Raw genomic sequence first — 13,810 nt, 5'->3', positions numbered from 1 at the left:
AAGGTAGTAGAGACGCTATACCATAATGATTAAGAATACAGACCCAAGAGCCATGCTGCCTTGGTTCAAACCCTGCTTCTGCCACACGTCTTGACTGTGACCTCAGGTGCATTACTTCTCTCCGTGCCTTACTGTCTCCATTTGTAAAATAAAGTTAATAATGGGATTTGCCCGCTTGGTGGTTGTGAGGTTTATATGAGTGAATCCATGCACAATGTTAGAACTGAGTCTGCATGTATTAAGCACTCAATAAGTATTATCGTTGTGAAAGACACTCTCCACTCTGTTGATTCCATTACTAAGTCACAGATGAAAACTAGCCATGGCTACAAACATTCCAAACATGCCTACCAAATATAACAACTAATAATGCTAATTCCATTCTCGGAGAAGAGCCTCACCAAAGCTAAATATAACAGAAAGCTTACTTCTTATACACTCTCCACACAACGTGGTGCTGACTCATGATCTAGTATTTCCTGAAAACCTAATCCGTGTCTTGTACCATGCTAGGTACTCGAAATACAATGATAAAAAAAGCACACAAATTTCCTGCAGTTTAGCAGAGGAGATAACGTAGACAGATCTAAAATATTTTCTTTCCTTTTTGGGGATGTGGTGGTAGGGATGTTGGGGGGTTGTGGAATTTTGGACCTACTCAAAACATCTAACAGGTCTTTCTTCTACTAATAGTCTCAAAGTTCTCTCTCAGTTTGTAAAACACTTTCCTTCTCAGTTTGCTTTCTTAGTGAACAGTACAGGCTCACTTTAGAAAATTTGACTCAGTGGTATAATGAGGTTTTTTTTTTTCCTGTTTTATATATATATATATATATATATTTAAACTATTAAGCATGTTTTTCTCTGAAAATCAGGAAAAAATTAAACTTGAAAAATTGGAGGAGTACAGGAAAATATAAATAAGCAAGAAAAATAATTCCCGTAATTCCACTTTTCTTAAATTTTGACATATTTCCTTCAGATATTTTGCTTTACACTTATTATATTGTTTAGGTGAGATCATGCTGTGTGTATGTATAAATAATTTTATCTTAATTTATAGGGTTGTTGTGAAGATAAAATAAATAATATATTTAAAGCCTTAAACACTGTGTCTAATAGCTATATATCAAACATTCAGTAACTGTTAGCTAGTATGACAGTTATCTTGCCCTTCTTTTTACTTCTTACATGATAAGCTATTTCTCATTAATTAGAAAACTCTTTGTAAGCATTATCTTTTAATGACAGCATAATATGCTATATTTATTGATGTACTGTGCTTTACTTTTCCTTTCCCTCATATTTGAATATTTTAGGTTTCTTCCAGAATTATTCTATTGTAAATAATGTTTTCCTAAATATTTTAAAATGTAAAATTGTCTTTACATTTCTGATTAATTCCTTGGAATATATCCCTAGAAAGGGAATTAGTGAGTCAAAATACTTGAACTTTTTAAAAGATCTTTGATGGACATACTGTCAAATTGCTTTCTAGAAATTTTGCTTAACTTTGTACTTTCACTCTTTCTTACCTAATAGACAGTTAACGGCCTGTGTCATAAAAATCCTCTCCAGCCTTAAGATTACCTTAAAGTTTAAAAATATCATTATTATTTTTTATAAGGGAAAATGGTCTGTAATTTTAACAAATTTCTTTGCTTTTTCATAAAGTATTTTCAGATTGAATTATTTGTATTTCTTTTTAAACGTGTATTTTCACTTTGACCATTTTCTAATTGCAATCTTAATAGTTTTCTTATAAATTTGTATGAATCCCTTGTACGTTAAGGCTGTTAATTCTTGCTCTGTCACATTTGTTGAAATAGTTCCCCAAATTTGTATTTTTCTTTCTTTTCTGAATTTTTAAATCATTTGAATTAATTTGTCTCTTTCTTCCTAATTTTTCCATTGCTTTTGAGCTTAGAAAATCCTCTCTGTCCATAGACTTATATGTTTTCTTGTGAGTTGTACAATTAAACATTTACATTTAGTTCTTTAACACACTGGAAATATATTTTTTCTTTATGAGGTGAGGTGATCTCAATATTTCCCCATAGCATGTCACAGTTTTTCTTTTATTAAATATTTACTGCATTATATTATAATTATTTTTTCTGAATTTTTCTTCTTCATAAAACTTCAGTTTTCATCCTTTTCATTTTTATCCCCAGCAGCTGGCACAGTACCTACCACTTTGTAGAGACACAACAAATATTTGATAAATGAAAGAAAGAAATACACAATTATATATAATCTGTCCTGAAAGATTTTAAAGGCATGATTAGTTATTCTTCTTCTCTTCCTAGCTTTAATAACCTTAAGAGAGATTCTGTAGTAATTCTAATTTCAAGTTAGTCTGCATTCCAGAGCATCCACCAGAATGAATTGGAGTGGTCTGGTCATAAGAAAAGTAATGCGAAAATGACTTGTATAGTAAGCTAAATTTTTACTTTCTAATAGGAGTTTTTTTTTAATAGATCTTTATTAGAGTATAATTGCTTCACAATACTGTGTTAGTTTCTGTTGTACACCAAAGTGAATCAGCCATATGCATATATATGTCCCCATATCCCCTCCCTCTTGAGCCTCCCTCCCATCCTCCCTATCCCACCCTTCTAGGTCATCGCAAAGCACTGAACTGATCTCCCTGTGCTATGCTACCGCTTCCCACTAGCTATTTTACATTCGGTAGTGTATATATGTCAGTGCTACTCTCACTTCGTCCCAGCTTCCGCCTCCCCACACCGTGCCCTCAAGTCTATTCTCTTTGTCTACATCTTTATTCCTGCCCTACCTCTAGGTTCATCAGTACCATTTTTTTTTTATTGCATATATATGTGCTAGAATACGCTATTTGTTTTTCTCTTTCTGACTTACTTCACTCTGTATGACAGACTCTGGGTCCATCCACCTTACTACAAATAACTCAGTTTCATTTCTTTTTATGGCTGAGTAATATTCCATTGTATATATGTGCCACATCTTCTTTATCCATTCATCTGTCGATGGACACTTAGGTTGCTTCCATGTCCTGGCTGTTGTAAATAGTGCTGCAATGAACATTGTGGTACATGACTCTTTTTGAATTACGGTTTTCTCAGGGTATATGCCCAGTAGTGGGATTGCTGGGTCATATGATAGTTCTATTTTTAGTTTTTTAGGGAGCCTCCATACTGTTTTCCATAGTGGTTGTATCAATTTACATTCCCACCAATAGTGCAGGAGGGTTCCCTTTTCACCACACCCTTGCCAGCATTTATTGTTTGTAGGTTTTTTTATAATAGCCATTCTGACTGGTGTGAGGTGATATCTCATTGTAGTTTTGATTTGCATTTCTCTGATAATTAGTGATGTTGAGCATCTTTTCATGTGCCTCTTGGCCATCTGTATGTCTTCCTTGGTGAAATGTCTATTTAGGTCTTCTGCCCATTTTTTAATTGGATTGTTTGGTTTTTTTTGACATTGAGCTCCATGAGCTATTTGTATATTTTGGAGATTAATCCTTTGTCTGTTTTATTTGCAGATATTTTCTCCCATTCTGAGGGTTGTCTTTTTGTCTTGTTTATGGTTTCCTTTACTGTGCAAAAGCTTTTAAGTTTAATTAAGCCCCATTTGTTTATTTTTGTTTTTATTTCCATTACTCTAGGAGGTGGGTCAAAAAAGACCTTACTGTGGTGTATGTCAAAGAGTGTTCTTCCTACGTTTTCCTCTAAGAGCTTTATAGTGTCTGGTCTTACATTTAGGTCTTTAGTCCATTTGGAGTTTATTTTTGTGTATGGTGTTAGGTGGTGTTCTAATTTCATTCTTTTACATGTAGCTGTCCAGTTTTTCCAGCACCACTTACTGAAGAGGCTGTCCTCTCTCCATTGAATGTTCTTGCCTCCCTTGTTGTAAATTAGGTGACCATATGTGCAAGGGTTTATTTCTGGGCATTCTATCCTGTACCATTGATATGTATTTCTGTTTTTGTGCCAGTACCATGCTATCTTTATTACTGTAGCTTTGTGGTATAGTTTGAAGTCAGGGAGCCTGATTCCTCCAACTCCATTTTTCTTTCTCAAGATTGCTTTGGCTATTCGGGGTCTTTTGTGTTTCCATACGAATTGTGAAATTTTTTGTTCTAATTCTGGGCAGGATGCCATTGGTAGTTTGATAGGGATTGCATAGAATCTGTAGATTGCTTTGGGTAGTATAGTAATTTTCACAATATTGATTCTTCCAATCCAAGAACATGGTATATTTCTCCATCTGTTTATGTCATCTTTGATTTCTTTCATCAGTGTTTTATACTTTTCTGAGTACAAGTCTTTCACCTCCTTAGGCTGGTTTATTCCTAGGTATTTTTGTTGTTGTTGTTGCGATGGTAAATGGGATTGTTTCCTTAATTTCTCTTTCTGATTCTTCGTTGTTGGTGTATAGGAGTGCCAGAGATTTCTGTGCATTAATTTTGTATCCTGCAACCTTACCAAATTCATTGATTAGTTCTAGTAGTTTTCTGGTGACATGTTTAGGATTTTCTATGTATAGTTATCATGTCATCCGCAAACAGTGACAGTTGTACTTCTTTTCCAATTTGTATTCCTTTTATTTCTTTTTCTTCTCTGATTGCCATGGCTAGGACTTCCAAACCTATGTTGCATAAGAGTGGTGAGAGTGGACATCCTTGTCTTGTTCCTGATCTCAGTGGAAATGCTTTCAGTTTTTCACCATTGAGTACGATGCTCACTGTGGGTTTGTCATATATGGCCTTTATTATGTTGAGGTGGGTTCCTTCTGTGCCCATTTTCTGGAGAGTTTTTATCATAAATGGGTGTTGAATTTTGTCAAAAGCTTTTTCTGCATCTGTTGAGAGAATCATATAGTTTTTATTCCTTAATTTGTTAATATGGTGCATCACATTAATTGATTTGCATATATTGAAGAATCCTTGCATCTCTGAGATAAATCCCACTTTATCATGGTGTATGATCCTTTTAATGTGTTGTTGGATTCTGTTTGCTAGTGATTGGTTCAGGATTTTTGCATCTATGTTCGTCAGTGATATTGGTCTATAATTTTTTTGTGTGTGATATCTTTTTCTGGTTTTGGTATCAGGGTGATGGTGGCTTCGTAGAATGAATTTGGGAGTGTTTCTCCCTCTGCAATTTTTTGGAAGAGTTTGAGAAGGGTCAGTGTTAGCTCTTCTCTAAATGTTTGATAGAATTCGCCCGTCAGTCCATCTGGTCCTGGACTTTTGTTTGTTGGAAGATTTTTAATTACTGTTTCAATTTCATTACTTGTGTTAGGTCTGTTTATGTTTTCTAATTCTTCCTGGTTCAGTCTTGGAAAATTGTACCTTTCCAAGAATTTGTCCATTTCTTCATGGTTGTCCATTTTATTGGCATATAGTTGTTTTTAGTAGTCCCTTATAATCCTTTATACTTCTGTAGTGTCAGTTGTGATTCCTCCTTTTTCATTTCTAATTTTATTGATTTGCATCCTCTCCCTTTTTTTCTTGATGAGCCTAAGGGTTTATCAGTTTTGTTTATCTTCTCAAAAACCAGCTTTTAGTTTTACTGATCTTTGCTATTGTTTTCTTCATTTCTATTTCATTTATTTCTGCTCTGATTTTTATGATTTCCTTCTACTGGCTTTGGGTTTTCTTTGTTCTTCTTTCTCCAGTTGTTTTAAGTGTAGGGGTAGATTGTTCATTTGAGATTTTTCTAGTTTCTTGAGGTGAGATTGACTTGCTGTGAACTTCCCTCTTAGAACTGCTTTTGCTGCATCCCATAGGTTTGGGGTTGTTGTGTTTCCGTTGTCATTTGTTTCTATGTATTTTTTAAATTTCTTCTTTGATTTCTTCAGTGATCTCTTGTTTATTTAGTAGCACACTGTTTAGCCTCCGTGTATTTGTGTTTTTTACATTTCTTTTTCCTGTAATTGATTTCCAATCTCATAGTGTTGTGGTCAGAAAAGACACTTGATACGATTTCAATTTTCTTAAATTTTCCGAGGCTAGGTTTGTGACCCAAGATGTGATCTGTCTTGGAAAATGTTCCATGTGCACTTGAGAAGAAAGTGTATTCTGCCACTTTTGGGTGGAATGTTCTATAAATCTCAATTAAATCTATCTGGTCTATTGTGTCATTTAAAGCTTGTGTTTCCTTATTTATTTTCTGTTTGGATGATCTGTCCATTGGTGTAAGTGGCATGTTAAAGTCCCCTACTATTATTGTGTTACTGTCAATTTCTTCTTTCATGGTTGTTAGCATTTGCCTTATGTATTGAGGTGCTCCTATGTTGGGTGCATAAACATTTATAATTGTTATATCTTCTTCTTGGATTGATCCTTCAATCATCATGTAGTATCCTTCTTTGTCTCTTGTGATAGTCTTTATTTTAAAGTCTATTTTATCGGATACGAGTATTGCTACTCCAGCTTTCTTTTGATTTCTATTTGCATGGAATATCTTTTTCCATCCCTTCACCTTCAGTCTGTATATGTCCCAAGGTCTGAAGTGGGTCTCTTGGTAGACAGTGTATGTATGGGTCTTGTTTTTGTATCCATTCAGCCAGTGTATGTCTTTGGTTGGGGCATTTAATACATTTTTTTTCTTTGAATTTAATTTTTGTTAGTTTGATTAGTATGTGTCTTGGTGTGTTTTTCCTAGGGTTTATCCTGTATGGGACTCTCTGTGCTTCCTGGACTTGGGTGACTATTTCCTTTCCCAGGTTAGGGAAGTTTTCCACCATAATCTCTTCAAATGTTTTCTCAGACCGTTTCCTTTTCTCTTCTTCTTCTGGGACCCCTGTAATTCGAATGTTGGTGCATTTAGTGTTGTCCCATAGGTCTTAAGATTGTCTTCAATTCTTTTAGAATTCTTTTTCAGGTATATTGCCTATTTCCTCTTCATTTATTTGGTCTTGTAGGTTTTTACCCTGCTCCTTCATATGTGACATATTTTTTTGCCGTCTCTTTTTTTTTTTTTTTTTTTTTTTTTTTTTTTTTTTCCCTTTATGAGTGGGATTGTGTTCCTGTCTTACTGGTTGTTTGGCCTGAGACTTCCAACACTCGAGTTTGTAGGCTGTTGAGTAGAGTTGGGTCTTGGTGCTGAAATGAGGACATCCATGAGACCTCACTCTGGTGAATATTACCTGGGGTCTGAGGTTCTCTGTTAGTCCAGTGGTTCCGACATGGAGCTCCCACCGCAGGAGCTTTGGCCCAAGCCCCGGCTCGTGAACCAAGATCCTGCAAGCCACATGGGGTGGCAAAAAAAGGAAAAAGAACAATAACAAAGTAAAAAATAAAATTAGACTAGGAAACTAACAGATATGTTAGAAATAAAAATAAAAATATAGATGAATCAACAACTGGAAGGTACAACGGTACCATAACAGTAAAGAAGAGGAGGAGGGAAAAGAGAAAACAAAAAATGGGGAAGAGGCCTTGGCTGTGGAGGGCGGGGCCTGAGCAAGGGTGAGGTTTGGGTGGTAGGCAGGGCCTATGCTTAGAACCCACAGGGCTGGAAAAGGCCCTAGGGGCTATGGGGGGTGGGGCTTAGGCTCAAGGAACAGAAGGGGCCCAGGTGTGCCCCCCAACCCTGGTCTCAGAGGGCAGGGGACCTCACCTGGGAGCCCAGCAGGCTTCCTGGGCTTGAGTAGGCGGGGCAAATGCCCTCCTCTCCTCTCCAGCTCTTCCTGTCCTGGAGGGCCCCTCCCACCTGCTTCTCCTGTTCTCCACTTGACCTTCTTCCTATGCCCCCAGGACCAATGCAGCAGGGGGGGTGGGGGGTGGGGGGACCTTGGAGGGCAGAGGACCATCCTGGGAGCTCAGCAGGCTCCCCGGGCCTAGTGGGTGGGGCAAACGCCCTCCACTCCTCTCCCGCTCCTCCCAGAGGACCCCTCCCTCCTGCCTCTCCTGATCTCCCCAGCCTCCCTCTTAAGCCCTCAGGACTCACGGGGACTGGAGGGAGCTTTGGAGGGCAACGGACCAGCCTGGGAGCTTAGCAGGCTCCCTGGGCCCGAGTGGGCGGAGCAGTCGCCCTCTGCTCCTCTCCCATTCCTCTCGGAGGGCCCCTCCTGCCTGCCTCTTCTGATCTCCCCAGCCTCCCTCCTATGTCCCCAGGACCAATGTGGCCGGGGCGGGGGGATGGGGGGTGGGCCTTGGAGGGCAGGGGACTGGCCTGGGAGCTCAGCAGGCCCCCCCAGGCCCAGTGGGCCGCGTGATTGCCCTCTGCTCCCGGAGGGCCCCTCCCGCCTGCCTCTCCTGATCTCCTTGGCCTCAGGGGACGCCGATCCTGTTTGGCCTCTACTTCTCCTCCCTACTCTGTTCCCCAAAGTCCTACCGGTTCACTTGGGGGTTCCTCCAGTCTCCTTGGGCGTCAGGGTTTTCCACCAGCAGCCGGCAGTCACCCTAGTTGTGGGGAGACTCTAACTCGGTGTCTTCCCACACTGCCATCTTGACTCTGCCCTTCTAATAGGAGTTTTGTCTAACTAGTAACCAGAAGCTCTATACCTATTATCTAAGCCACCCTATTACTGGATATTTTCCCAAACTTATCCTGCTCCACCTAAAAAAAGTAAATTAAAATGCATCTTTATAATGATCAGAGTATTCAAATGAACAGCTACAACTTAAATGATGACACTCAAATATTTTCAAACTTGACATCTCACCTGGCTTCCATTCTCTTATTTCCAACTGCTTGGAAGATACAGGTAAGATATCATTTACCTGTGCTTACCAATGCCACTTCAGAGTCAGCGACTTCACAACTGAAATCGGTTCACCCTTACCTTCCTGCTCATTCTCTCTACTCCCACCAGTCCAACACCAAATCCTGTTTCCTACTCCTGTGTTCCCTAGTTTGGATATGTTATCACTATCTACCCAGTAGTCGAGGTAAAAATCTCAGTTATTCTTTATTCACTAACCGTCTGTACTTAATCTGTCACCACATCTTGCCCATATTACCTCCACAGTGTTTTCCCTTTTGTCTGTTCCCCATCTTAACTACCACTGTCCACCCTCATAATCACTGATCTGGACAATTGCCATAACCTCTTCATTGAAGTCCCAGCTTCCATTCCCTCCTCCTTCCAAACCTCTTCCACATAAATGATTTTTAAATGGGGGTGTACATTAAAAAGAGTCCTCTTGCCCCTAGAGATTCAGATTAACTAAATTGAGGGTAGAGCTTGGATATCTCATTATATAAAAAACTTCCCGGATGATTCCAGTGCACACCTGGATTAAAACCAATATTTTACAAGCTTCTGGAGTTATCATTTCAAAAGCCTGCCATAGTCACATCATCCTTTGGCTTAAAAAGTTCTAATGCTTCCCCCACTGCCTACAGTATAAAGTCCAAACTTCTTCGCTTGTGATAGAACAGGTGTCATTCACATCCGGGCCCTCATCTCCCTTTCCGGATGCATTTTCAACTACTCCCCTCCCAAGACCTTTGAGTCTAGCCCAATAAGTTATACCCAAATATGCCATGTACTTTTGGATTTTTGTGCCTTTTTCCATACCATTTCTTCTAAGTTGCCCTTAACTTTTTTCTATATCTGGAAAACTCTCTCCTCAATGTGACTTACACCAGACTATACCCCTTGTTCTTCCAGGCAGGAGTACCAGCTCTTCATCTGTGACTCCACAGCACTTTGTGTGTGCTTGTGTTGCTGCTCTCATTACTTTGAATTGTGATGATTTGTTTACATACATATAGTTAGGTTATTAAGATAAAGATAGTCCTACTTATCTTGTATGAGTAGGCACCCAGGTGGCATGCCTCTTTCCTTTTGATTAAGAAATTAACAAATTCTCTTGGGAATTCCCTGGCGGTCCAGTGGTTAAGACTTGGCGCTTTTCACTGCCAGTGGCTCAGGTTCAGTCCCTGGTTGGGGAGCTAAGATCCCACAAGCCTCGTGGCACCGCCAAAAAAAAAAACGAAAGAAAAAAAAATTAGCAAATTCTAAAAAAATGTATTAAAAAAAAAGAATTAACAAATTCTAAGTCTTCTTTTTATACCTACCTTTTCTAACTAGCAAATTACTTTCTGTCTAGATCATTCATCTGTTTCTATCTCTTCATCCAAAAAATTGGCCTGTCTTATTAACAAAAGGAACCTCTCAAATCTCTGTACCAAGTGATGGTTGGTGGTCACTTGGGTATCATGGGGCTCATTAGTGTCTAACAATACCTTGCTGAGATCTTCACCAAAGGAAGATATAGAACATCTGGTGACATGTTCAAGGTATTCAGCAGGTTTTGAATGTTAAAGATCAACAAAACTGATGTGGTGAGTTGTGTCAATTCTACTGCTTTGTAAGTTTCTGTAACTGGTACCATTAATGTCTGATTAATGTCTGCTTCACACCTAGAAGCATTCTTTTTTTTTCTTAAGCCAGAAGTCATTTTTGGTGTATTACATCTCCTAAGACCACATCTGAGCTGTTGGCTTTCACAGTGAATTGTGGGCCTAGTGGTAGATTCTACAGGAAAGAGCCCCTTTAAGTTTTCAGATGCCTCTTTCATCTTGGACTATAAACACATACCTATTTCCCTAACAAAACATTAGGAGTTCAGAAATGGTATGAAATTTGGGCGCAGTTATGATTAGTTTACAACTTACAATGTAATCATTACTGTCTGGTTTTGAGTATTAGAGAAGAGGCTTTGATATGTGTGCTGTAAGAGAATAATTGATCGTGATGTCTACCAAGAGATAGAGATAATTGTTAAAGACTTCTGTGGCATCAGACCAAACAAAATGCTACAAATCATGAGATTTTATCACATGGATCCACGCTTAGGGAATTAAAAAACTTTTTCTTCCGATTGTCATTTTTCCTTGGAGAATGTCAGAAAGGAAATTGAATGCAGTAATATCTTCAATATTGAAATATACTGGGTAACTACATAAGTTCTGAAATCAACATGAACATGTCCTTATCTTGTTTTGGAAATGGGTTGATAATAATAGTATATTAAAGAAGCGAAGGCCATTGTGTTTGCAGGACCAGAATGTTTCTGGTGCCTTCTGTATGAAAAGTTATGATGCTGGATTTGTTTCTTTCATAGGAATTGTCCCCTTGTTCCCTTTGGACAATGGATTTAAAAGAATCAGAGGCAAAAATATAAATTTAGAGCTAAAATGAAGCTAGTTTCTGTGTTCACTTCTGTTACTGATCAACCTAAAACAATTGATTAATTGATTATATCTCAGCAGAGCACTACCTTTAGGCTTGAAAGTTTGGAGGCAAAATTGGATAGCTGCCTGGAAAGTAGGTAGTGAGATAAATAACATGGAATTGAATTCTAGCCTAGAAAGGCATATTTCAATTCTGAGTGTCTTACTTTGTCACACGAAGGGAGGAATGTGTGACAATAAGCATACTGCTGTGGCTTAAAAATCAAGAGACCTAAATCGATTCCCTGCAAATTACTTCCCATCTTTGATCCTCTCCATTAAATGAGAAATCATTAAAAATATTTCCCTACCCAGAAGTGAAGTTGGTTTTTTTTAAAAAGGAGGGTAGAGATAGATAGATGTAGAGGACGACCCATCCATCCATCCCTCTTAAACTTTTCTCTAAGTACATTGGATCTGCCTGAAAATTTTCCCTTGAGCCTGTGTTTGAATGGACTATGAACCCTGCCAAAACAATAAAGGTTCTGGTCCCTTAATGTTCACCAGGACTTGCTGAGTATAACCTCTAAAAAACAATTTCATAGTTAACTCAGCTCTTAGAGATAAGGAGGAGCCAGGAGGTAGTTCCCAAACACTTAAATATGAGAGAAGGACTTTTCTGTTTCACGGTTCTGCTTTTGATGGACAAATTTCTCTGAAAAGTACTTCTTTCAGTTTAGGAGAGGAAGTGAGAGATTTCCCAGGAGGAATATTTAGCAATAGTCATGTGGTTCCAAGTGCAAGACAGAAGCCCTTTGTAACTGAACCTGGTGGGGAAGGAGAGGGGCTGAAGAATGGCTGAAAGGCAGAATCACAGATTCTTTTTGATAATTTTGGAGTTGTTCATTCAAGACTCTCACAAGAGGAAGAAAGAGACCTTGAGTCCAGAAAACCAGCCTCTAAAGACAAGTTATCAAAAATGCTTACTTCAAATTTAAATTTGGATTAGTTTATGAAAGAAAACCTTCTAACCAGAGTACAGGTATGAACTCATTGTTAAGATTCTAGTAAAGGATTAATAAAAGAACTTAGTATTTAACAGTTTAATTGTTTCGGTGAAAAGTATACAAACTAAATCTGAGGGAAGACAGTGAGCTCTAACCAAATCTCAGGAAAAACATGCATGTTTTGCTGTTTTGGCCTTTGTAACACACCACAGATGCCACACACCTAGCGATCCTGTAAACAACTGAAATGCAGAATGCAGATTCTTGTGTGCTAAAACTGTAAAACAAGAGCCACTGGAGTTATATCCCTGTAGCCGTGTGGGTACAGTTCGTTGCTCCTGTCCGGGGAGCACATGGCTCTGGGGTCCTTTGGCTTTGTGCGAGAGGACCTTCTTGTTGAGTTTACTTAGGTCGAAAGTGTCCATTTCTACCCCCACTCCCTATGGCTCCCACTGTGCTTATCAGGAATGATAGTTGGTCCTTTGCCCTTATCACTTTTTCATTTGTTTCCCCTAGTCTCACTGGTAATTATTAATATAATGTCAATGTCTTTTCTTTTCAGTCCTCCTCGCCCTCTAACGAATGTGAATGACACCATGGTGAGCCACATGTCCTCCGGGGCGCCCACCCCCACCAAGAGGTACGTGATGCTTGTGCGGCAGTTGCCGCTCACAGTTGGGTACTGGCCTCTGGCCTGGGAAGCAGAGCATTCCACAGGGCAGAAAGGACTGGCTTTCCTCCCCTCCTTTGACTGTCTTTTTATATTATTTTTGACTTTTTATCTTCCTTTTTTTCCCTACTAACTTATAAATATAGCAACTGAAGGAGGCTGCTTTGGAGTGGTGCCTGAGGTGGAAGCTCTCCATTTGTGACAAGCAGTGAACATAGTGTCAAAGCAGATTAGGCATGTTTGAGGTCTCTTTTTTTAACATCAAACAATATTTTGATGAGCACGAATTTCAACAGTTTTGCATTAGAGCTCTTGAAGCATCAAAGATCATTTCTGCTTCCTGATTTGACTCTGTAAATTGAGCTAATTCCTTATATTCTAAGTCATTCTACATAGAATTCATAAACATTTAAGCTGAAAAGCCTGAGTCCCTCTCTTAGTTATACAGGGAGTTTCCTTAGGGTCCTTCAAGGAACTAGAACAGTCTACTCCTTTCTCCTCTTTATTTAGTTTACTCTTCTCCAGAATTCTCTTAGGCAGGACTTAAACGATCTGTATGAAATGGTTTTACTTTCTGTCTGATTTAAGCTGTTCCGTCACCAGAGCAATGCAGAAAGTCCCTCAAGGGCACAACCATTAAATAATTCTTTCTAACAATCATCACTCAAAAAAGACCAAAAAAACAAAACAAAAGAATGAAGACATTCCAACCCACTCCCCAAGTCGTTCCTGAAGAAAAGCACTTTGTACTGCAAACCGGAAGAAAACCATATGTACCTATTGCTTTGGATCAATTTAGCTATAGAAATGTCATTTACTTAATAATACTTTGACTTAATATATATAATACATAATACTTAAGATCAGCTATGTTTGTTCCATTGGGTAAGACTCCTGGGGCAATATTTCCCAAACTTGAGTGATGAGAAGAATCACCCGGGTCACTTGCTAAACATACACATTTCTGAGATCACATCAGACCCCGTGGATCCTGAGATCCTGGGAAGCTACACTTT

General features: G+C 38.8%; 1 protein-coding gene across 24 annotated transcripts in view; it reads left to right on the top strand.

The window, feature by feature from the left end:
* DTNB (dystrobrevin beta) overlaps nt 1-13,810 on the top strand; it is a 266,778-nt gene that overhangs the window by 174,752 nt on the left and 78,216 nt on the right. For 23 of the 24 annotated variants that reach the window (XR_008618857.1, XR_008618870.1, XR_008618868.1 and 20 more), the window contains exon 10: nt 12,687-12,764. Coding sequence is in view for 4 of the 24 variants with exons in the window: in XM_055089074.1 (XP_054945049.1) it covers nt 12,687-12,764 (78 nt within the window). In the remaining 20 variants the exon portion in view is untranslated. Of the gene's footprint in view, nt 1-12,686; nt 12,765-13,810 lie in introns of those variants that run through there. The other variant, XM_028496878.1, reaches the window with a different exon arrangement.

This window comes from Physeter macrocephalus, chromosome 12 (assembly GCF_002837175.3).
Source record: "Physeter macrocephalus isolate SW-GA chromosome 12, ASM283717v5, whole genome shotgun sequence".
Lineage (NCBI taxonomy): Eukaryota > Metazoa > Chordata > Mammalia > Artiodactyla > Physeteridae > Physeter > Physeter macrocephalus.
This window is presented reverse-complemented; position numbering and strand designations above follow the sequence as displayed.